Source organism: Macaca mulatta, chromosome 19 (assembly GCF_049350105.2).
Source record: "Macaca mulatta isolate MMU2019108-1 chromosome 19, T2T-MMU8v2.0, whole genome shotgun sequence".
Taxonomy (NCBI): Eukaryota; Metazoa; Chordata; class Mammalia; order Primates; family Cercopithecidae; genus Macaca; species Macaca mulatta.
In genome coordinates, this window is record NC_133424.1 from 6,825,643 (window position 1) to 6,848,508 (window position 22,866).

At 51.7% G+C, this 22,866-nt stretch overlaps 1 protein-coding gene across 43 annotated transcripts in view; it reads right to left on the reverse strand.

Moving 5' to 3' along the window:
* RANBP3 (RAN binding protein 3) overlaps positions 1-22,866 on the reverse strand; it is a 63,030-nt gene that overhangs the window by 28,409 nt on the left and 11,755 nt on the right. For 10 of the 43 annotated variants that reach the window (XR_013409580.1, XR_013409578.1, XR_013409583.1 and 7 more), the window contains exons 2-3: positions 14,443-14,498; positions 7,993-8,196 (exon numbers count right to left, since the gene is read on the reverse strand). The exons of 4 other annotated variants lie outside the window; for them this stretch is intronic. Coding sequence is in view for 14 of the 39 variants with exons in the window: in XM_015122594.3 (XP_014978080.1) it covers positions 7,993-8,196; positions 14,443-14,498 (260 nt within the window). In the remaining 25 variants the exon portion in view is untranslated. Of the gene's footprint in view, positions 1-7,317; positions 7,477-7,992; positions 8,197-13,735; positions 13,906-14,431; positions 14,499-22,866 lie in introns of those variants that run through there. 29 more of the 43 variants (XR_013409582.1, XR_013409581.1, XM_015122598.3 and 26 more) reach the window with 10 other exon arrangements.

Sequence of the window (22,866 nt, forward strand, 5' to 3'; positions counted from 1 at the left end):
CCCCCCTCAAGTCGGGGTGGCGCATTTTCCCATAAAGGGCCAGACTGTCGGTACTGTTGGCTTTGTGGGCCACATTTGGTCTCTGTCATATATTCTTCTTTGTTTTTGCTTTTATAATCCTTTAAAAATGTAAACATCATCTTAGCTTACAGGCCCAGGACTGCAGCGTGTGGCAGTGAGAACCCAGAGAACGTTAATTGAAGTCACATAGTTCGTTCACGACAGTCAGAAAAAACCATATCCTGGACTTTCGCCTCCCGTGTGAGCTGACAACATGGGTTTGTGTGGGAAAAGCAAGCCTGAGCTACTTGCTTGAGGCCGTGTTCTGAGAGGGCGTTGGAAATAGTCCCAGGGGACTGTATGAGTGAGGGCTGATTAGCACTATCCCCACAAGATGACATCATTAAAGTGCGTGGGAAACACAAAATCCTTGTAACACAACAGTGGGTTCTCTTAGTCACTGGGGCAATTGTGAAAAGCCTGGCCCTAGAGTCAGTACCAACTCTGGCCAGGACAAGAGCACGAGGGGCGCAGAGGCTGCTTAGTCCCTGCCGCCTCTTGAAGGCAAGAAGAACTGTCAAGTTTATTCCGGCTCTGCCATTTTCTCAGAGTGAAACCTTACCTCGCCCAGGCTTCGGTCTCCTCACCTGGAAAACGGGGATGCGTGAGGTGACAGGCAGGGCAGGTAAGGTGCTCAGCCCAGCGCTGGGAGCAGATGATTACAATGCTCGTGGCCCATACCTGATGAGACCAAACTCCCAACTGATGTAAAACGCTGAGGCTACGCTGGGGGCAGGGCTTTAGAGTTCAAGGCAGACATGAACAGGGAGTCAGGGGTGTGGAGTGAGTCCTGGGTGCAGCCAGGAGGCGAGGGACCTGGACTGGGAACCTTTCTAGAGATGCCAGAGCCTGGGATTGCATCTGATAGTGCTGAGCTGTCACCACCTTGGCATCCCTCTTCTTGGGTGACATCTGTGGAGTGGGTACAGGTTCCAGCTATTGTTCACCCTCATACTTAGCAAAGGTGACAGAAACACAAAGAAGCAGTATCTGCCCACCCAGGTTGCCAAAACCTTTGTTCATGTGATGATGAGCCTGGGCATCTCATGCCTGGGCCAGCTACCGCCCTTAGCGGGCCCTTACATCAGCCTCCCAGTGCAGGCAGCTCTGGGAAACGACACCTAACACAGCCTCCTTGCCCTCTGGGTAATCGACGCCCTCCAGAGCCCCGCAGGCTGGCTTTGGCCTCCGAATGCTCTGTGCAGGTTCCCATCTGAGGCCAGCTGCCTCCGCACAGCCCGATCGCCTCGGACACCGCACTGTTTGCCTCACCTCTGGCTTCCCTGGCCTTACCTGTCCTCCCATCCATTTCTAACAGCAGGCCCAGGACATCCCTGCCCCCAAGTCCCATCCTGTGGCTCGAGGCTTTTCTCTCCCCTTTTAATCCAACGAGCATTTCAACTGTACCAAAATCCTTACACGGTGTCCTCCCTGGTCCTGGGGGATCTGTCCCTTACTAAATGACTTCTGGGACCAGGAGATGGCCATACCCTCTCTGGCCTCTGTAGACAACCTGCTCTCTCATCCAGTGACATCCTCCTTTTCCCTCAGGCAAGAACGAACCCCTTGGTGAGATGACCTCCAGGCCTCTTATACTCTTTCTCTGTGGCTTATTCTGATCCTGGGAGTTGTGTCAGGGACCCCACTAGACTTAGGAAGGAACTGGTCCTCAAGGTAGAAGCCCGTTTACCATCTGTTCAACAAAAAGACACTGCATCCCAGGTCCACTGCAGCCCATGGAGAAGCCAGAGAAGACCTGAGTCTGGCCTTACGGAGGCAGCTGGTCCCTGAGCTCCCTCATGTCTCCTCACCCCTGCACGGGATGTTTCTCCTGCTGCCTCCACACCTAACTCTCTGGCTCAGTGGTTATCTAGGTTAATTTCCACGTGTCAATTTCCCAGTTTCCCTGTTTCTGATTTCCAATTTTATCTCCTTGTGATTGGAGCACATACTCCATATTTCAATCCTTTAAAATTTGAGATGTGTTTGGTGACCTAACAAATGGGCTCCCATTCAGAATTTTCCATGTGCACTTGAGAAGGCCGTGTACCCCGCTGTTTGGGTGGGGTGTCCTATATGTCTGTTAGGTCTGGTTGGTTTTTGTGTTGCTCAAGTCCTGCTTCCTTACTGATCCTGTCTAGATATTCTATCCATTACTCAACGTGAGGCACTGAGTCTCCAACTCCTCACTGATCTTGTCTAGATGTTCTATCCATTACTCAAAGTGGGGTACTAAGTCTCCAACTCTTACGGTTGACTCGACTATTATGCCCTTCAGTTCTGTCCGTTTTTGCTTTGCACATTTTGGGGGCTCTTTTCACGATACCCCATGCCTCTCAGGGACCGTGGATGCCATGGACGCTCTCTCCAGAGCAGCATGTCCAGGTCAAGAGTGTGGCCCCAGGGCTCCCAACAGTCTCCTGGGGTCTCCTCGTGGCTCTAGGCGCAGCCCTGGGAACACTGTGGTGTCCCCAGGCATTCTGGACTCATCCTCCCCTTCACCCACCACCTCCAACCTGCCAGCAAGTCCCATTAGCTCTAGCCCCCGGAGAACGTACCTTTCCCTCCTGCCTTGGTGGCCTCCTCAGGCACAGGGTCCCCTCTGCCACCAGGCTCTGGCCATGTGGCCTCCTGTTTTCTGAACATGTTGGTTGCTCCTGCCTCACTAAGTGCTGCTCCTCCGTGGGCGCCCTCCCTCCCTGTTCCTGCGTGTCTGAGATGCTGTGAGCACCACCTCCAGGGTAAGCATGTGCTCACTCCCTATCCCAGACCCTCTCGGGAGCTACCCTGTTTTGTTCTATCACAGAGGGAGATGATCTCAGAGGTGTCTCCTACAACACAGTTCATTTACCTGACACCTGGGACACTTGCACAGAAGGCGCTTGCTGAGGACTTGCTGCATGGGTGGAGTCCATGTCCTCTACTGTGTCCCCCTTCAGTGACCCTGAGAAGAACGGGTGCCTAGACAGACAAGGTTCAGATGCTGTCTGACCCGACCTCAGGAAACCCTCAAATCTGTGCCCCAAATCTCTTCTAAGAACCTGCCTGCAGCAAAGTGGGGGGCCTCTTGGTCCTGGAAAGGCTGGGAAGCCAAGGCCTGGGAAGGACGACACAGGAAGATTCTAACAGGGGAACCTCCTGCCAGCAACTCTCCACTAAGACCCAGCGGAGGGAAGCAAGAAGACAGAATGTGTGCCTGTGGAGAGCTCTTCTAGAATCCTAACCCACTGGCCACGTGAGGCGCCGCCTGCCCTGTCCCCGTCCAGGCCTCCGCACCCTGCGCCTTGCTGGGATGGAGGGCCTCTCCTCTCAGGAGATGTTGGAACTTGCTGTCCAGCTGGCTTGTGCTGTCTTCTCCAAAGTAGGAAAAGGTTTGGGGTGAAGGAACCTCCTTTGAGCCACCCAGCCCCGCACACAGCCAATGCCAGCTCCACATTTTCCATTTCCTGGAGTCAGCAGCCCAGGAATCTGGACCTGTTTGGCGTCAAGGCAGTCTGGGGCCACCCCTCATCCCAAACAAGGCAGTGGGTCCTCAGGGGTTGGTCCCGAACAATGCCTGGGACACACTCGGGGTCAGCGCCCAGAGGTCTGCAACCAGAGCTCAGGAGGATTTTAAGAGTAAGCTCCAGGCCGGGCACAGTGGCTCACGCCTGTAATCCCAGCACTTTGGGAGGCCTAAGCGGGTGGATCACCTGAGGTCAGGGGTTCGAGACCAACCTGGTCAACATAGAGAAACCCCGTCTCTACTAAAAATACAAAAAGTAGCCAGGCATGGTGCTGCATGCCTGTAATCCCAGCTACTCAGGAGACTGAGTCAGGAGAATCGCTTGGACCCGGAGGCGGAGTTTGCAGTGAGCTGAGATAGAGCCACTGCACTCCAGCCCGGGCAACAGAGTGAGACTCTGTCTCAAAAAAAGAAAAGAGAGAGAGAAAAAAAACCAAACAAACAAAAGAGCAAGCTCCGAGGACGCGAGCTTAATGGGGAGGGGTGAGGATAGAAGCAGGACACAGAGCCCCATTTCCTCCTCCTCCTCCGCTTTTCCCAAACGAGACTCCGCTGCTGCGAGGGGCAGGGCTTCAGGATGACACCCGGGAGCGCTGGTCAGCACCCATTTCAACACCACGATGACAGCGCCCCAGAGTAATAATAAGGAAGCAGAAGAGAAAGAAGACCAGAGGGCCCTTCGACTTCTTTCTGGCATTGGGACAGCAGAAGCGAACGGAGCAGGCTCAGAGAAGGTGAAGCAGCCCTCCCGCGGCTCGGGCTGCAGGCTGGTCAGGAGCGAGCACTGTGAGTGCTGACCCTGTGCCCTGCGTCCCTGCCGGCGGGGTGGGGGCTGGCGGCGCAGCAAGCTCCCCACCAGGAGCCACAGGGAGCTTATGGGAAGTAGCTCAATTCTGTGAGGCGCATGAGTCCCTGTCGCTAAATACAAGACGGGGGGCACATCCCATCTGGAATGGGAATACAGGGGTGGGAAGTTTGTTCGTGGCATAAGGAACGAAACAGTGAAAATCGTGGTTGTCACATTTATTAAGAACTGCCCTGTCCAAAAAACATGGATCTTGTCAGACTGTCTGGTGTGGCCTCAAGGAGGACACGGGTGCCAAGGCGGCCCAGGGCAAGGCACAGAGTTTCAGAAGCTGACTCCAGACACAAAGACCAACAAGGAAGAAGCAGGAAGGAATGGCACTGTCTACCTGGTCCCCTAGGAAAGACCAGAAAGCAAGGCCATGTCAGACAAATTCCCTCTAGATGGCTAGGCGCAGTGGCTCACACCTGTGATCCTAGCACTTTGGGAGGCCGAGGTCGGCGGATCATGAGGTCAGGAGATCGAGATCATCCTGGATAACATGGTGAAACCCCGTATCTACTAAAAATACTAAAAAAAATTAGCTGAGCATGGTGGCAGGCACCTGTAGTCCCAGCTACTCAGGAGGCTGAGGCAGGAGAATGGTGTGAACCCCAGGAGGTGGAGCTTGCAGTGAGCTGAGATCAGGCCACTGCATTCCAGCCTGGGCGACAGAGCGAGACTCCATGTCAAAAAAAGAGATAAATTCCCTCTATAAAACTGTGGCAACCAAGAGGCGTACCAGGGTCTCAGTGAGTCTGACAAGTTAGAAAACCTGGCTGGTCATGGCTGGATGCCTGGGATACAAAATAAATGATGGGCCAGTTCAATGCTTTTTATTCAGTGGCAGAGGCAAGCAGCTGAGAAATTCCTGTCAAAAGGGCAGGCCCTGAGAAAAGCCAGTGAGAGGGGGCTTCCAAAGGTCTGAACGTTGAGGGGTGCTGAGGGCCACATCCTGTGCAGGGACTAGAAGGTGGGGGGAAACTGTCTGGCCAGAGGGATTCATTCCAGAACCTCCTTAAGCACCCTGGTGGGTCTAATAAACATATCTGAAGCTCAGCAGGTCCTTGGCAGGGAGCTTCAGCCCAGTACAATTCCACCAGGTTTGGAGTGAGTGCCCAGAGCTGCCTGCTTTCTCCGCATCAAACAGAGAACTTAATTGGGATGTGGTTTGGTCTTCTTCAGACTGTCTTCTGAAAGCCAGGAAGTCTGATATATAGAGACTTTTTCCTGGTACTGACTCTTCCATGGCCAGAGTTCTGACGAGACTGAAAGATGATAAGGGCCCTTTATAAGCAACAATTCAGCGAGCCATAATTTATCAAGAACTCTCAGCTTTACATTCCCCCCAGGGACTGTGGAATAAAGTGAACAGACTACACGTGATGGATGAGACCTGCCGGGTAACATGGGGGCGGTTTCCTGAACACCAGTGTGATACAGAGTGAGACCCAAATTAAAGTCTCAGGCCAAGAAGCAGCGGGCATTGGGTTCCATTTGACTTGATCTATGGCCTAAGTAACCTAAAATAAAGTTTACTTTGCTCTGAGTGGGCCCGATTAGTAGAGAAAGCCAATTAACAGGAGCCCTCAGCAACCAGTCAGGGTGTTCTCTGCAGACAGCCCGAGGGAAGGAGCCCTGGTTGGCTCAGAGCTGTCACAAGGGGCTTGATGATGGCTCTCCTGGGGCTCCTGAAAGTGGATGTCCGAAAGTTACGAATGCTAAAACTATAAGGTGCATGTTATGTGCATGGTCACCAGAGCTACACTGGAACATTTACACACTGCTCCGCGCAACCCCCAATTCTGGCTCTCCCACGGTGACCCCCAGCTCATCCCAAGGCTCCCTGCCATACAGCTTCGCCTTCCCCCTGCCAGTGTAGGGGATGCTTGAATTTCTCAGGATCAGAGCCTCAGACCCAAAGTCCATGAGAATCAGGATGCTGAGATCTACCTGGGTTGGCCAGGCCAAAGAGATGAACATCTGGACGAGGTGAGGCCCCTCCGGACACTCCCGCACAGGCCTCTGTTGAGAAGTACACAGGGCACAGAACAGCGCGTGAGCTCTTGAAGAGCACCTGCTGTCACAAAAACTCTGTGATCCACTTGTTTGCTACTCTCATTCTAGAAACCATCACCTCTGCAGCTGGAGAGTTCTATGTGGGCTGCGTTTTTCAAACCCAGGCACCTGTGGAAGGCCTCTGGGGTGGACCCTAAAGACCATCTGTCCCCAGAGGGCTAAAGATGGAAACTGAGAACACCATTTCCTGTGCTCTCAAAGACCAGAGGTACAGTAACTCACCATACCTGACTCAGGAGAAGTTTCCAGCAGCTGCTCTGCCAACAAAAGAAGGGTGCAGCCACCTCCTAATTCTCGCTCTGGTGGCCGTTACATGAGCTCGTGGGAGGGCTGTACTCCCAGTGCACTGTGGGACAAGTGCCTCCTGGCTGGACTCCTTCCCGCAGCTCCTGTCTCACTACTCCAAACCCACTTTTGTGTCACAAAGGCCACGACCGCCGTTACCCTCTCCCCATAGCCTCGGGCACAAGTAAAGACTGTTGCTTCTTTTTCCATCACACACTGACTCCTCCAAAATGTTAACACAGGACTCCAACCCACCCCTGGCTGAATAGTGCTTCCTAAGTGTCCTGGGGTTTCGTGGCTGCAGCTGAATGTTAATAATTTCCTTAAAAACTGGGGACTGGTGTGTGCTAGAAGGAACGCTGAGATCTGGGGTAAGGTTTGGGACCGTATCAGCCTGGAAGGCTGCCTGGTGCTCAGGCAGGTAGAGCTGGGTCCCTTCTTTTTTTGTTAAGAGTCCTTTTTCCCTGTCCTGAGAATGGGGGTCTTCTGTCATGAGTTACCTAGAGGATGGAGTTTTCAATCCTGAATGTAGGATAATGTTTACCTTTCCCAATTTATCAAACTTCAAAAACCCAAGACATTTCTTGTTCTTGAGAGTTCACAATCTTCTCCACCTATAATCTTCAAAAGGCTTCTTAATACAAAGATAAAGGGCTCAGGGGATTCCTTCTGGGTTCAAAGGAAGAGTCTTTTCTTCTTCCTGCTTTGATTGAAGACAATCAGTTCACCGCCTTAACCACAGTCCAAATACAATCAGTCTTGCAAAATAATCTGTGTTGGAGAGCGCCTCTTCCTAGATATCAAAGGAAGCCTTAGCTTCTTGGGTTTCTAAGACGCTAAACTTGAATGCCCACATTCAGGGAAACAAGAAAAAGAAAAATGGAAGGAGGGTGAAGGGGTCAAATCAGGTTTGGAAGGTTCTACTTCACACGACTCAATTCCTCCTGACCCCTCATGTCTTTTTCGGGAGACACGATTCGCCTCTTGCTGTGGGTATATATTCCCCCAATTTAGAAAACGCTAAAAGGGGATTCGATCTTCCCTGACTTTTCAGCAGCATGAATTAAAGGGAGTTGGAAGAAATCCTTGTCATCTTTTAAGTTACCATTAGCTGCTTACAATTAGCTAGGGCCAGGATCTGAGGGACCCGAAGGGAAAGGGGCTGGTCTGGGTTGGGCTCCCCCTGGGCAGTAGGAGTGCCGAGTAGGTGTGGACTTACCCCTGCCAGTTCTCGCGGAAAAGGAGGAAGCTGGGCTTCAGGAGCGGGAGGCGGAGGAGTGCTGGCTGAGGCGCCAGCAGGGGCAGGAGGTTCTAGGGCATGCTCGCCAGCTGACTCGGGGTGACCCGTGCCATGGTGGGGGGCCTCAGCCTCCCCCCGAGGCTCCTCTCCCGAATCCGACAAGTCTTTTTGCTCTGCAGGGGACTGGGAGCAAAAAAGACAATTTTCCTTCAATGTGAATAAAGGCTGCACCACACAGCAGGAAGGGCGGGCAGGGGCAGAGGCTGGAGCTGGCTCGGCTTGCAGCAGCTCCTGCGCCTGGGAGGAAGGTGGGGAGAGCAGGGACATGCTGCTCAGCAAAACCAGCTCTCCTGGCTGACGGAAGGGAAAGTGAGAGTGGACTAGGTGCCATGTGACTCTGCAAGGGGTTCTACAATGTATGAGAGGCAGGACCCTCATTTCCAAAACTATGGGCTGCCTGGTAAGGAGCTACTTGGCTTATGGGCCTTGGTGATCAAGGAAAAGGGACGATCATGCAAAAGATTTAAACCCCTTCTGGATCTCAAAAATACTGAAATGGGGGAGCTGGCCATCAGCACCATTTCTGTGCTTTAGGAAAGGGGGAGGCGGGCCTGGAACCCCACAGTTAGGGAGAAACCAGGGAGGCTGGGGTCAAGGGCTTCTGCTTCTCGCTACAGTTCTTCTAGCACTTTCCATTTGTTCTGCTTACACCCAGGATGCAGAAAGCTCTTTCCCACCTCAGTGAGTGCAGGTGTGGGGTGACATGGACACCAAGAGCTGGTTTTTGCATCACTGGCAGGCGGGTAGTTCAGCTGAATGGGGGGGCACATCCGCAGTGCCCCTCGGCCTAGGATTCTCCCAGGTGCATCCTCAACACCTTGGGCAAGGGCTCATCTGGAAAGCTGCCAAGGTGAGAGCAGCCGGTTCTGGGTCTTCCTCCCCAGAGTACAACACCCGGCATCCTTTAAGGTGGTTCTTGGGACTCCAGCAGGGCTTCCATGGGCTGAGAGCTCTGTGGCCATAACTCCAAGACTTTTCTTGAGAAATGGGTTAAACACCTGGCATCCTAAAACAGACAGGCTCCAGTCCCCAAACCTCCCTCTTGGCATTATACAACGACATGGAGCCATTTCTCGCACTCGGCGACCTAAATGACTACAGGGCTACCCCGTCTCCCTGTGGATGTGGCTGTGTTTCTTCTGGATGTGAAGTGGCTGACCTCTTTAGACGGGGTTTGGGCACTAGTTAAAAAGTAGTGATCCAGGAGGATGAAAGGAGCTACACAAAGAGGATGTAAGAGAATGTCCACAAATTCCTAGGAAAGCAAAAGCAATCTTCACATCTCAAAAGTAATCAAGGGGACACTGTTGCCTTTTTGTATCCAGGGCAGATCCATGGACCAACCGCTCTCTAAACCTGCACAGGGCACCGTGGTTGGTCCAGCCACCCATGTCTGTTGCTACTTTATGGGGAGAGACTTAACACCTCACAAGAGAAAAATTAAACCCAGAGCTCTGTGAGGCACTGCCTATCTCTACTTAGAACCACTTGAATTTTTTGTAATCCCTGCTTTTGAAATATAAATATTCGAACACCCTCATGGTAATTCAAAATGCTAAACAGGAGGACCAAGAAGTAACTCACAAACATGGAAATCAAGACATCAAAACAGGATCAAATTCGTTATCTTTGGTTAAGATGAGTTTGTTGAGAAGTATTACATCACTTCCTCTCTCAGATGGGAGAATTAACAATGTCATTCCAGCATTTTCTACTCAGGTCCTAACATTTCTCCTGGGCAGGAAGCATAAGTTCTAAAGAACCAAAGCGAAGCCTGGAGTTTTTCAACATGTCTGGTAAAATCAGACATCAAGATTTTGCCAGCCTTTGACCTCATCCTAAAATATACATGGCTGGCGAAAACCACGTGCCCCAGGGCTAAGCTCATCACAACAACCGTAAGCCTCAAAAGCAGGTCTAAACACGCGACGACCACATTTTCAGTGATACTGTACTTTCTGCTAAATAGCATTTCTGTAACTGCCTTCTGTCTTTTTACCAAATGGGCATTATTCTGCTAGTACAACCTCAAAGCCTCCCCACTTCAGATTAACAAAAGCTCTGGAGAGAGAGCAACTGAAAGAAATGTTTAGTCTTTACAAATAATGGAACAGCCCACATAAGGATATTTAAATTCTCTTCACATTAAAAAGAAAAAGAAAGAACTCTACCTCCAACCACGACAGTTAAGAAGGAAAGGTTTCATTTTTGCCCCGGAAACACTGGTGCATGTAAATGCAGGCATTTCGCCGAGACAGCAGAGCCCTCCCCAGGAAGCCCAGGCATGGGAAGACAGTAAGCAACATCTCTGTGCTGCCAATCTGGCCATGGCTTCATTTTAGGCGCTACGATGACAATTAAAACCACACATGGCTTTTTCTGCCCTGGAACAATAGGATTTGGCAACCTCACCCAAGGCTAAGTGATGCCACCAGCACCCACACGCAGTCCACGGTCCCAATCTGCAGTGTGCTGAAGCGCAATCTGGCACATCAGTAGGGCCCACAGAAAACCACTGTGTGGCTCTGCCACTGAACAAAAACAAAATTAACTCCTGGGCTGGCAGCTTCATGTCTTTCTTTTCAACTCCAAATCATGCTGAATCATGATTCAGCAATAAAACCTGAGCATACAGAGCTGTCTCCTTTGAATGGTGTGAGGGCAGATGGTGGAGAGGAAGGGGCTCTTTTACTTGCACCCCATAGGGTGGTCTGAGATCTCGTTTACTGAAAGGTAAGTCAGCTGGTCCTGCAGTTGATGCGACTTCTTGATCTTTGGGGATCAAGAAGTTGTTAAAGTCGCTATAAGTAACATCTGAGGGACAATTAGGACAATTTAAAACATGGACTGTATATTGGAGGATATTACTGAATTAACGTTTTCGTAGGAGTAACATGGTAGTAAGACCATGCAGAATGGCCTTATCCCCATGAGATACCTGTGGAAGAATTCAGGGCAGAAATGTCACAGGGGCTTAACTTCCAGTATCAGAGCTGAGGCCAGCAATGTTAACAGGGAAGTCAGGGGCAGGATCCCCAGCTGAGGGCAGCAATGTTAACGGCGAAGCCAGGTGCAGGATACCCGAGTGTTTGCAGTGTCACTCTTTTCCAAGGATTTGAAAATTTTCAAAATACAATGTTGAAGCAAAAAGAGTGGGGGGCGGGGAACCTCCTCAGAAAAACGACGGCAGCAGCTCTAACAGCTCGCTCCCAGTTTGGCTTCTGGAGAGCAAGACGGGGACGGGTTGATGACCTCCGCAAGAGAGAATGAAGCCAGGAGGGCTCTCAAACCCTCACTTCTGACACGTACTGCAGCTGTTCCCTGCAGGCCCTGAACCAGAAAGCCAAGGAGAAACAAAGCCAGCCACCCGCCCTGTGTGTTTACTTTCCACCTCACTCCCGAGTGGCAGGAAGGACTCCAGAGCCATGTGGACACTGTCCTCCGACAGGGAAGCGAACAACCACAAAGGCTCCTCCTGCTCCTGGCCTCAGCACAGAGGTTTCCCACGTGCTCTCCGGCGACGGTGCCACAGAAGTGCGAGTGACAGAAGTGGGCAGCCCAGCTCCCAAGGCTGGAGGGCAGTTATTTTTAAAAGTCCATTTAGAATTGGCTGTGAGCCAATATTCTGATAAGACCTATACTTGGCATTTTATTTTTAATTTTTATTTTTAATTTTTTTTGAGATGGAGTCTCACTCTGTCAACCAGGCTGGAGTGCAGCAGTGCGATCCCGGTTCACTGCAGCCTCTGCCTCCTGGATTCAAGCGATTCTCCTGCCTCAGCCTCCTGAGTACCTGGGATTACAGGCATCTGCCATCATGCCCGGCTAATTTTTTGTATTTTTAGTAGAGATGGGGCTTCACCATGTTGGTCAGGCTGGTCTCGAACTCTTGACCTTGTGATCTGCCCGTCTCGGCCTCCCAAAGTGCTGGGATTACAGGTGTGAGCCATCACGCCTGGCCTACTTGGCATTTTAAAAAATGCCTTCCTAACTAGCCTTCCGGTTCAACTCCAACATGTTTATGTAATTGGCATAGACCCCTTGAAGGTCATACATGCAAATTAGCCTGCAAATCACAAAGCAATGAAACCCCCTTAGCTGTGAAAACATTACTGACACAACAAGTAGTGACTTTAAAAGCATTTTCAATTCATCTGAGCAAATATTACACGTTACTGTTTCATCTTGCTGGTTGCCCTAAAGTCTTCGGATTCAAAGAATTATTGATTTCTATTATTTGTTTTAAACCAGGGGTTGGCAAGCTGTTTTCTGCAAAGGGTCAGATTCTAAATACCTTAAGGCTCTGCAGGCCACATGGTCTCTGTCCAAATACTACTGCTGTAGCAGCCACAGGCTACTGCAAAGGGGATAGCTGTGGTTCTGTTCTTGTTGGCTCATGCCCACAATCCCAGCACTTTGGGAGGGTGAGTCAGAAGAACTGATTGAAGCTGTAAGTTTGAGACCAGCCTGAGCAATATAGCAAGACACCATCTCTAAAAAAAAAAAAAAAATTTTTTTTTTTAAATTAGCCAGGTGCGGTGGTGGTGCCTGTAGTCCCAGCTACTCGGAAGGCTGAGGTGGGAGAATTGCTTGAAGCCAGGAATCTCAGACTGCAGTGAACTGTGATCACGATTCTGCATTCCAGCCTCGGCCAAAGAGTAAGACTCTGTCTCTCAAAGATAAAAACATAAATAAAACAACAACAGCAAAAAACAAAACAAAACAAAAAAACACAGGTGACAGTGCTGTGCCTTAATTTGCTAACCTTTGTTTTAAGCCAAAAATGGTTCAAAAGATAATCATAATGTAAAATTCTAGAAAATCCTGATTTTACTGAACACCTGAGGAATGACTGTAACATTTCCAACAGAGTTCCAACAATAGTAAAGTCCTGAGCCTTTACTATTCTCTAAAACTAGAGAAATGCACCAGTCCTTTCATACTGAAGGAACCTCCAAAAGACAAATCACAAAATCACGTCATTAAGCTGTACTTGTCAGGGCCCAAGGGAGAGGAGATAGCAGAGGTAGATTTATCTTGGAAATACCTGGAGAATCAAAACAAAACTAGAAGAAAGTTTTCATATGTTTCTGGATTTCTTCTTCAGCAAAAAAAGTAACAATGGGAAAGTTTCACAAATTAGTAGATAAGTCCCGGCTAACACACAGGTATCCTGGGAGGGGTGTGTTGGGGGAGGTTTAGGACAATCATTTTCCCCTCCTCCCCAATCCCCCCAAACACACACACGCGACCCCCACAGAGCACTTGAATATTGCTCAGGAAAACTGGGCCACATCAAGATAAACGCTGGCTTCGGGACAGGACCGAAGACCAGCAGCTGTGAGTCCCAGATCATGAGAGCGGCTTCCAGCCTGGGAGCTGGTCACCTGTGAGGGGACAGAAGCCACAGGAGAATGGAGTTGATGAGATTCTCAAATGCTGTTATCACCAACAAGATGCAGACATCCTCAAAACACACCAAAACAGCACAGCACTTGGTCCCTCTAACATGTTGCAATGGGTGTGAGGTGGGGAGTGCCACCACTGGGCATCAGTGCAGAGGGACCACACATTATTTCTGGATAAACAGTGGGGGTCCCCATGCAAGCTGAGGAGTCACTGCCACACAGCACCACCGACTAACTTCTGACGCAACTCTGACCTTCCACACTGATCTGTCAGTGAGAGAAGCCGATGGCTTCAAGGTAAACAGCATCCATCGTTGTCTTATCACAGAACCCTGCTGCCGCGCCAATCAGACCTTCCACAGGCTGCCAGCTCATCGCCATGAATCAGGCGAGGTACTTCCAACCACACTGCGACCCAGACACCCTGAATCCAAGGGAGAAGCAGCCTCATGGACACAGGGTATAAATATATAATGCAAACAAATGAATAATTACTGTAAATGCACGTATGCCAAGTTGGTTAGGGCCAATGAATCCAGTATTAAAGGTCTTGTTTCCCCCGTAACCACCATTGCTCTCCTCCTTTCCCTCCCTCCCTGACTTCCTCCCCACCTTCCTTCCTCCCTTTGCCCCCTACTGTCCCTCTGCTATTAGTTTTCCTAAGGTACAGTGGCATTTTTCAAACAAATCATCAGGAATTAGGAAGAAGCTTTCTAACACTGTTTCAATAAACTCTCTGAGCCCTTTCCACAACAGACCCATCCTAACCTCTCTCCACAGTAACCTAAAGCCACCAGGCCTTTTCCCTCCAAGCTCAACGTGAAGGTGTAAAGGCCTCTGTTTAGGTCTCCCCGTCTGTGGGCAGAAGTAGCCTTGGCAACGCGACCTGGAAAAGAGACTCTCAGTGAAGAGAGAACAAATTAGAGTAACGAAGTGAAGAGAGAACGTACCAGCCCCTTACCTTTTGTCCTTTATCCTTCTGAAACACAAAGACGGGCGGAGCAATGGCAGGCTTTTCTGCAAAAAGAAAAATTAGTTTTTTTCCCCCCAACACTATATGCATACAGTAAACAAAGCTACATTTGTTTGTAATATGTTAAACATACATATAAATAAAACTAGTAACTCCAGAGAACATCAAATCGCTTAGAACAGCACCTTGACTTGGACGCTTGGATGCACAGGTGCGCTGGGTTTGTGAAACACACCCAGAATGTGACGTGTGCCTTCTGCTGTATGCATTTATTGTCAGTAAGGAGCTTTCCAGACTCATTGAGACTGGGCGTGTAAATGGGAGTGGGAGAGCAGTGGAGAGTGTGGCAGCGCTATTTGGCGCCATCAACCATGGCCTTGCAGGAATGTGGCGCACAGACACTGGCTTTTTATGCGGCATCTCCTGAGTTGCAAATGTTAGAGACTAATTTAGCTTTCTAAAGTTTACAGGCCAGAGGGCAACCAAAAAGGACCACATTGCTTGTGCTCTTTGCAGAGACAGTTCTGGTAGAACAATCTCAACGCTCAACCTGGACCTCTAAGTGAGTGCTGGTAGGGAGGAAAGGATGTCTGGAGTTGCCAGAGGTCTGAGAGTTCATCTTGCACAGCGGCTGTTGAAGGAAGAAACACTCTGGGGTGTTCTGTCCCTTAATGAGACAAGAGCAAGGCAGCCTGTAATGCCCATGCAACACCATCTGTCTCCTACCCAGGGGCAGCCAGATCCACAGCCCTGTGCCACTCAGCCCTGGAGTGGGTGACAGCCCAGGAGGCCCTGCTGCCTGCATGGGAAGCACAGATGAGGACTGCCTCGACCCCACGAGGAGGCGCAGACCACACCTGCCTCATGGTGTTGGGCCTGCATGTACTTTGATGAACCCTGGGGGTGCTCCCAGGGCCTCTTTCACCATTCAGAGCGCTGAGGGCCCAGCGTGGAGGCCAAGCAAGAGCAGCTATGACTCTGATGAGTGCTTGCTGCGGGCCGCACACTGGTGCCTCCGCAGTGAGCAGGATTTGGGCAGAGCCTTGCTTTCGCAGGGCCCCCCATTGTGGGGAGCCAGACATTAGCCAGGAAGCATGCACTGCCTGTGATCATGACGAAGGCACTCTGCCTGGGCATTGACCTGGTCTGCTCTGGAGTCCAGGTGAGGTCCACGAGAAGAGGGGGCTATGCTGGGGTCTCAAGAAGAGCTGGAAGGGAGAGCAGCAGCATCTTGAAGGCACAGCTTGTGGGGAAATGGGGGTGGGGGCAGGCGGTGGGCATGCTGACTTGCTGGGGAAATGTCATAAAATGCAAGGGGATGCCTGGCGTTGGTTTAGCTTGAAAGCGAACAGTTTGGGGAAGAGAGAGTGAGGGTGGCCATGGGGAGACCAGGTGGTAGTGACTGAGGTGGAGAGAAAGGGACAGCACCAAGATGACCAAACAGACACCATCCCACTCCTGCAGAAGCAGGACAGACTCTGGTCTTAACCTTGGGGCAACAGTCCACAGCCAGGCAGCCCACTGATGGTGACATTTCCCCCATCATCCTCCCTGAAGCCTTGGCACGCTGGGGTCCAATTCACTGTGTACAGCCAAGGCAAACACTGGGGTGACTGGCATGCACGAGACCCAGGGGCTACAAGGGAGCAGGTGGGGGTCAGAGGGGTCTCCAACCAGACTTCCAGGTTTCCCTAAGCAGACTTCTTGCCAAAACAACGCACAGGTGCCACTTGACAAACGTGAATTAATGCGCCTATGCCAGGCAATAAATGATGTCAAAGGAATGCTGGAGGACTCTGGGACAGAGCAGCAGCATATCCACACCGTGTCTGCTACCAGGATCCTAGAGGCCTTCCGGTGCCGCGTCTGTACCCCACAAGCCCAGCCCCGACCTCTGCATTTGCATCCCTGCCAGCTGTCAGGTCACAAGATGCACAGGAAGGAGCCAGGGTTTGAGCCAGTTTGGCACTCGCCAACCCCATTTTCTTTAGGGAGCTACCCACCCCTTGTCCCCCCGTCCCGAGTTCAGATGGTGCAAAGCTCAGTCCTAGCTCCAGGCCTGACAAGGAGAGTCCCGCATGCGTCGGCAAACACGCAGCACATGAACAAGGCCGAGTCTTTCGCTGGAGATCCTGGGGCTGCTGAGCTGCTAGTGAATGGCCCTGAGGCTGCCATGCCAATCCCATGTCACCGAGACGGGCCTTGGACCAGAGCCAACCAGAGGGTAGCAGAGTCACAGAAGGAGCGGGAGGACTAAATCTGGCCTGTGTTCAGCCCTGAGTCAAGCTTGGCCCAAAGCTAACTCTGTCCCCAGACTTTTCAGTGAAGCCAATCAGTGCTAATTTTTGCTTAAGCCAGTTTGAGCTCGATCTCTGCCCCCTGTCACTAACAGACTCCAGTCTGAGAGAGGCGTGGTCCAGTCACTGCAGACTTAATTACACACATGCTGCAGGCCAGCATCTGTGGAAGAGACCTTGGACAGGCCTCAAAGTGACGCTAAGATGCTTTCTTTCTCTTCATAACAAGTGTCACTGCCTGATCCACTCCATATTGATGGGTTTATGGTCTGTCTCACCCATTAAGATATAAACTCCATGAGATCGGAGACTGCTTTGTTCCCCTGGGTACCCAATGGTCTGAGAACAGTACTTGGCACACTGTATGGATTCAACAAACACTTCATGAAGGGGAGGGAAGGGGGACATTAGAGAAAATGTGAGGCGAAGACACTCAGTGCCAGGCTAGTAAGGAAGGGCCAGAAGAGAGAGAACCATTTGGACGGAGAGAAGTGTGTGCTGGTGATGAGAACCGTGTCAGTGGATCTGCAGGTACGCGGAGGGGACTGCAGCTACTTGAGTAACTATGGGAGGCCTGGGCTGGCTGTGGTGCCAAGGTCCTGCCTGGAGCCTTCTGGACACATAGCAGGGCTGGGGGGCATGGGCCAGGAGAGGGCCCCTCTGATGGAGCAACGACCCTGCCCTGTGCCTGGACATGTGACCCAGCTGGAGACAGAGGGGGGCTATGGAAGGGGACGTGAGGGTCCAGCTCTGACAGGAGCCACCCGGAGAACAGAAAGCCAGGGTGACATCCAATCAGATCCTCCGCAATTGCCTCCCATCTCCTGTTCCTGTACCCACTCCTGCCACCATTCAGCCCTCCTTTCCTTCTCTGCCTCTACTCTCACTCCCTTAGATGTGGCCTCCACAGAACAGCCAGAAGCACTGTCATGAAATGCACACTTAAAACTGCAATGTCGGCCTGGCACGGTGTCTCACGCCTGTAATCCCAGCACTTTGGGAGGCCGAGACGGGTGGATCACAAGGTCAGGAGATCGAGACCATCCTGGCTAACATGGTGAAACCCTGTCTCTACTAAAAATACAAAAAATTAGCTGGGAGTGGTGGCGGGCGCCTGTAGCCGCAGCTACTCGGGAGGCTGAGGCAGGAGAATGGCATGTACCCGGGAGGCGGAGCTTGCAGTGAGCGGAGGTTGTGCCACTGCACTCCAGCCTGGGCGGCAGAGCGAGACTCCTCAAAAAAACAAAACAAAACAAACAAACAGACAAAAAACTGCAGTGTCAGCTGGGCACGGTGGCTCATGCCTGTAATCCCAGCACTTTGGGAGGCCGAGATGGGCGGATCACCTGAGGTCGGGAGCTCGAGACCAGCCTGACCAACACGGAGAAACCCCATCTCTACTAAAAATACGAAAAATGAGCTGGGCGTGGTGGTGCACACCTGTAAGTCCAGGTACTTGGGAGGCTGAGGCAGGAGAATCGCTTGAACCTGGGAGGCAGAGGTTGCAGTGAGCCGAGATCACGCCACTGCACTTCAGCCTGGGCAACAAGAGCGAAACTCCATCTCAAAAAAAAAAAAAAGAAAAAGAAAAAAGAAAAAGAAAAACAAAACAAAACTGCAGTGTCTCCCACAGAGTAGAGGCTGAGCACCTTGAGACAGAGGCCACGCCCGGCCACTAACCCTCCACCTCCCACTGTGGTGGCACTGAAAAGCCCACTGTCCCTGCACGACCCACACTCAGGGTGCACTTCTGGACTTCTGCTTGGTTTAGTCCCGCTACCGAGAGCCCGTAGTTCACCTTGTTTTCCATGGCCAGTGCTTACTCCTGCACGGACACCATCTCATTCAGGAAGCTCCCACTGTGAGAGACGTGCCCGCCCTGCTGCACTCCCTCCCAAGCAGGCCTTGTATCCCTGCCACGGGGCATGGCAGAGACCATGGCCACAGTAGCTGAAACAGCCTATCACCCAGCACACGCCGCATCAACACCCTGCAATGAGTGTTTGAACTAGGCCCTCTATCTGTCGTTCGTCTACACAACACCAGCTGCTATGCACTCACAAATATTTACTAAGCCCTCATTCTGTGCAGGGTGCCACAGGAAGAGTGGAGAATGGGAAGCTGAAGGCAGACGCTTCAGGGGAAAACATCTGACTGAAAGGGAGGGGCGTGTTTGCACTTGGTGACCAGGCACTGCAAAGCCCTGGCACTCCCAGAGGGATGTGTGGTGACAGCATCTACCCCTAGATGTAAGTTCTAGAAAGTGGGGCCTCATCTGTTCCGTTCACCTCTGTATTCTCAGTGCCAAACACAGAGCCTCACACATAACAGGCGCTCAACTGGCAGTTAGGGAGTGAATGAAATGTCACATGCTGCAAGGACTAAGAACCCAGGGAGGCATGGTCAGGGTTCTACAGAGGAACAGAATCAAGAGTATATAGCAACAGGAGATGACCTTGGCCCATCTCGGTCCATCGTAACCCCTGCTGATGGCAGGTCTGGCATTAATGACTGACCCAGCCACTGCACTAACTAACATGTAGAAATGAGCTTCAGTCACATCTCCACCCAAAGCACAGAGCGTCAGTTACTCACGCTGCATTTCTACTCAGACCAAAGGTTGATCAACTGCAAATCAGCATGGCTAACACAAACAGACAACACACACAAGCCCCATTCCAGGCAGGACCGCCCCGCTCCCCCCGCCCACCAGAGGCATGGGTTGCTGTTTGCAGCCATTCCCTATCACCAGGCTGATTCTGGCTATATCAGTGAGGAAGCAGCATGTGTTCAGCCACCTCCAACTCAAGTTTGGGGAATGGACAGGCGGCCAGCAGTAGCGAGGCTTCTACAACCTGCTTCAATTCCTATCCCAGCTTTTCTTTCACAGGTCAAGGGAAAATCACCACTGGAGATTATTCTAGAGACCCACCATGAAGACCTAAAACATTAAAATAGAATCAAATGCAGACGATTTGACCCAGAATCTGTCAACCAAGAGGTTGGGTTTTTTGTTGTTGTTTTTGGTCCTGTAACATGCTCCCTGTTGAAATCTAGTTTGTAAAAAAGCAGTCTGTCTGGAGATTGACTTCACACATCAGTATATTAAGAGATTAGAAAACCAATACAAGGCACAGTGGCTCACGTTTGTAATCCCAGCACTTGGGAGGCTGACGAGGGAGGATCACTTGAACCCAGGAGTTGGAGACCTGTCTGGGCAACATAATGAGACCCTATTTCTACAAAAAATAAACAAGTAGCCAGGCATGGTGGCACACTCCTGTAGTCCCAGCTACTTGGGAGGCCGAGGTGGGAGGACTGCTTGAGCCCAGGAGTTACAGGCTGCAGTGAGCCATGCTCGTGCCACTGCACTCCAGGCTAGGTGACAGAGTGAGACCTTGTCCCAAAAACATAGAGAAAGAAAGGAAAGAAACTCATTTGACCAGATGCTTCCCAAAGTTATGTGACCAGGGAGTTCCCCCATTTCCAGGGACATCCATGATGAGGCCTGAGAATGACATTTCATGGCCACTGTGGACAACACTGGTGTGTGAAATGGGGGAGATCCTGAGCCTCTCTTCCTTGGACACAAGTCACCTCAAACAACGTGTGGGGTGCTCTGGCCCACCACATACTTCCTCTCTGGCCTCACCATGGCTTTCCGGGGCACTGTGCACCAAGTCCCACATGGCTACTGCTGAATTCAAAACCTTCTCCCATCCAGCATCCTCTACCCTCCTCAGCTCACATGCCCAGACAGCACCCAGCCCGAGCCCAACAACTGTGATCCTGTGACGACCACAGACCCGGGCCAAGGAGAGTTCCCTGCTGCCCCTGGTCCCCCAGGAAAACAGCAAGGGGAGATGGCCTGGCCAGAAACTGAATGGAGTGAGCCCCTGCTGGCATCCAGGCCCACAGTGCTGGCTCTCCCTCCCGTCCCCTGCTACCCTCAACCCACCTGTGAGACTCAGATGCTAAATGGGACCAGCTGGAATTCCCCAGGATGGGGCCGATGTTCTGGTCCTGGTCTTTGCAGCCCCAGCGATGAGCACAGACAGGCTAAGAAGCAAGCCAGTCGCAGCACAGGAAGCTTGCCCATCTCTGCTCTCCTTCCCAACTTCTACCAGATGTTGGGAACCCCTCAGACCTGCTCGGCCCGGCTCCCCAACCTCTACCCAGTCATCCTCATGTGGCTATGGCTGTCAGGGTGCTCACCCAGTTGAGCCTGGGAACCACTCCGCCAGGTGCACAGAGGATGAAAAGATTCAATCCTAATATTCGCTCAGCAATTCCACACATCCCGGCACCCACTGTGCACCAAGCACTGCGTCGGCCTCTGGAGACATGGCAGTGATACAGGGAGACATGTCCCTATCTGGAGCGCCCATCACACCTTATCTGAACATATGACACAGGGGAGGCACAGGAGGCCCTGGGAACATAGAGCTGGGGCTTCCAACCCTGCGAGGCTGTGGAAGGGAGTGAATCAGGGAAGGCTGCTGGGAGAGGGGCTATTTGGACAGAAGGACAAGCAGCATTTGGCCACGTGAACAGGAACAGGGAAGCACACGGCAGCAGAGTGAGGAGTGCTGGAGGAACCAGGTCAGCGTGGCACATGCAGTGGGCCTGGTACTGTGCTAGTGCCTGGGACATGCCTTGGGGACAGACTGGAAAACAGGCCAGCCTGGGGCAAGAGGAGCCAAGTGGAGGTGGTGGAGGGGTGGGGTGTGCAGGGGGCACCTCCACCCTTCCCTGGGGTCTGAGGTCTGCACATTTACACCTGTATGGGTCAGTGCAGAAGCTCCTAAGAGGGAAACTCCAATCAAATTGAAGCAGTTCCTACGATAGCTTTTTTGAGGAAAGGGCCAAAGATTGCTGCAATGAAGGTGGGGGTCCTGGTGGAAGGTGGTCTCTTCCCCTGGAGGGACACAGTCTTCCTCCTGACCCTAGAGGAACTGTTCTCCTTGCAGGGGGCAGTAGGTCTCTGAGGAGGTGGGCTCTTCCTCTAAAGCAGGAATGACTGACCTAGGACCCAGATGGCTTGGGGGTGTGTGTGCGAAGTCCATAAAACCCTCACCCTGAACCCTGAAGTCACCTCCGTAATTTGGTGGATAGCATCTTTGTCTAGGGAAAGGGCCCAGATACCGCCTCTTCAAAGAGTAAGGAAGACGAAAGGAGGAGGGCGGTTTTCAACAGCCCACACGTCAGAGTTAAACAGCAGGCCTCCTGGTAGCACATCTACAAGCAGCCTCCAGGGACCAGGACTCAAAGGTTGTATCTGTATTATTTTCTGCCAAGAGACTGACTGGTGGCAAAACCTTGATGACAAAATGAATTCTGTGTCTACTTCAGAGGCAGCGAGGAGGGGAGAGGGAGCTGTAGAGCCCCTTGGGACAGGGTGGGTGGCGGGGGCTTCCCAGATTTAAGGAAAGGGGTGAGGTCTCTGCAGCCTACTACCAGCAAGAAAAGCAGAAAGCAAGGAGCTGGCCTGGACCCCAGCGGTGGCCCAGGGTAGAAAAGTGAGTTTCCCAACCCTCCAGGTGAACAAGGGTTGTAGAATCCTGTTCTACCTCTTAGACTTCTCCTAGCTTCTGCCATGTGATGCACAGCAAAGGCATCCACAAAGGGAGTCTCCCAGACGCGGGATGGTTTCATGTATGTGGCCAGCGTTCTTCGAGCAATTTTTTATGTGTTAGGTTTTATTTGCATCATGTCACCAAATCTTCACAACCACCTTAGGAGATGGTTTACACCAACATCCTTTCACAGGAAAGGAAATGGATAATCAGGTTAAATGACCTGTCCGAGGGGGCCCGGGTCTTCTGGCCGGGTGGGCCGACTCTGAAGCCTGGGCCCACGCTCCTAAGCGCCACACACCGCTCCGCTGCTGGCCAAGTACTACATGTGCAAAATGGAAGAGTCACCTGGAACTCCAGTTTGCTTCCTCTCACCTTTTCTGCACAGGCAGGCCTCAGAGCTACGACAAACACACTCATTCCTTTTGAGAAACAACAGCAGGAATAAAGTAGCTATTCTGGATAAGCACCTATGGAGGAGCACGAACCAAACTAGGGGGCTAGTTATGAGTTCCGGGGTCAGTGCAAGGTTTCCCGCA